This window comes from Terrapene carolina, unplaced genomic scaffold (assembly GCF_002925995.2).
Source record: "Terrapene carolina triunguis isolate 2854851 unplaced genomic scaffold, T_m_triunguis-2.0 Scaffold28042, whole genome shotgun sequence".
NCBI lineage: Eukaryota > Metazoa > Chordata > Testudines > Emydidae > Terrapene > Terrapene triunguis.
In genome coordinates, this window is record NW_020692393.1 from 1 (window position 1) to 2,029 (window position 2,029).

Consider the following 2,029-nt stretch of genomic DNA (forward strand, 5'->3'; position numbering starts at 1 on the left):
CAGATGGTTTCCTCTGGGCTACTGCATAGTAACGTGGGGGCTGTGCTTTGGTTCCAGAAAGAGGAAGGGGAACGGCGCGTGACCTGGGAAAAGAACCTCAAGCTCGTTATGCTGCATAACCTCGAGCACTCACTGGGGCTGCATTCCTATGAGCTGGGCATGAACCACCTGGCAGACATGGTAAGTTAAAAAAATATTGTTACAGACCCCGTGACTGGGCATCTGGGAATTATCTGTGTTTCCCTGGGGCTGCCGTGGCCAGAGAATGTAACTGAGTCAGGGGCAGAATAAGCTCTAGCTAATCCAGGGTCAGTATGAGCCCTGCAGAGGTAGGCCCACAAACCACAGCACCTCCAGCAGTAACCTGCCCCCGTCACCGCTCCCGAGAACTGTGCAAATCTTTGTTCTACTTGCTTGGGTCAGGGGTGTCTGAGGGAAATCTGCCATCGGGGGGGTAGTCCTGATTTTTTAAGTGCAGGTGCTCCACCCCCTGCTAGCCCGCTGCTGGCGTGACCCCCTCCCCCCAGCATGTTTCTGTATCAAATCACATCTTCCAAGTAGCGTGACCTCGCACCCTGCTTCTCAACCTTACTGTGTCTGCCACCCTCCCTTACCCCCATGAGGAATGTCACAACCTGTCTGCTAGGCCGTTGCTGGTTAGAGAAGTTGCTCCTTTAATTCAAATTGTAGGTACTTGTGCTTCAGATCCCGTTACTGCCAACGCCAAGCATTCAGAACTCAGGAGTCAGACCTCTAAAATCATGGGGTGGCTTAAAAATTCTGGGATTAAAAACAAAGTCTAAATCTGGGGGCTCTTTTTATTTGCCTCTGGGTTTTGCACTTTTAAGGGTTATGTTTTCCTGCAGTTCTCCACAGCTATACGAGAGATGGAAACTTTAAAAAAAACAAGCTGAAATTCTTGTGCAATCTGATCCCCTCCCCCCCACATTGGTGCTTTAAGGAAAACACCAGATATTATGACACTCTCAATAAAACCAAGAGATTTGGCAATGCTGATGCTCCTGGGTAGAGCTATGTGAAGAAGAATTTTTTTTGGTTTGGTGGCTGAAAAATCAATCAATCAATCAATCAATCAATAAAAAAGTTAGTTTCAGATGGACCTGAAATGACAAAGGTGAAATGCAAAAAAGATGAAAACAATTCATTTAGGGTCGGACAACACATTTTGTTTAGTTTTCTAGATTATTTTACCTTTTTAAAAAAATAAATAAAAGAAATGAAAGTAAAATTTGAACTGAAAAGTCATTTTGAATCCAAACATTTGGACTAGTTTTGAATTTTTTTTCCGGTTGAAACAATTTTGCAAATTCAAGGTGAGTTCACGCAATGTTTCAGTCGACCAAAATATGCATTTTTCAGATAAAAAACATTTGTTTTTGTCTGAAAACTTTCCGACAGCGCTAGTCCTGTGTTCTATCCCCAGCAGTGTCCTGGGGGAGGAGGATTAGCACGTGGAGAATCACAGAATCCAGAGTTCTCGGCAAACAAAGCTACAGCATGGGCATTGTGTCAGCCAGGCGATCCCCAGCATTCAGGCGTGCTCATATTTTTCACTGCATAAAGGAAAACACTGTATCAATGAATAAGAGTTGAACCTGAGCCGCAGAGTTTGTATCCGAATGTCCCCAGTGTTCGGGGCCAGTCTGTACATCGAAGGGGACGTCAGTCTGAAGGTGTGTGTGTGTTCTTTTAACTAGACCAGCGAGGAAGTGGCTGCTTTGTTAACGGGAGTGAAAATTCCTCACCGACCTGACCGAAATTCCACCTACAGGCCACGCCCTGGCAGCAAAGTGCCTGACTCCATGGACTGGAGGGACAAAGGATGTGTTACGGATGTGAAAAATCAGGTGGGAGGCTCAATCTGTTCCCCTACTGACATGGGTGCCCATCACAGCAGTGGCTGAACGCATCTCTGTTTTTTTCAGCTGGCCTGTGGGGCCTGCTGGGCTTTCAGTGCTGTTGGTGCCCTAGAAGCCCAGGTGAAACTGAAAACTGGAAACCTGGTGTC

General features: G+C 46.3%; 1 protein-coding gene across 1 annotated transcript; it reads left to right on the top strand.

The window, feature by feature from the left end:
* Positions 1-57: 57 nt before the first annotated feature.
* LOC113408993 (cathepsin S-like) lies at positions 58-2,024 on the top strand (the record flags this gene model as incomplete). The annotated part of the gene is made up of 3 exons (XM_026662505.1): positions 58-180; positions 1,719-1,868; positions 1,947-2,024. Coding segments are annotated over 3 exons (351 nt in total), but the record flags the coding sequence as incomplete, so codon positions are not given.
* Between the last annotated feature and the right edge of the window lie 5 nt (positions 2,025-2,029).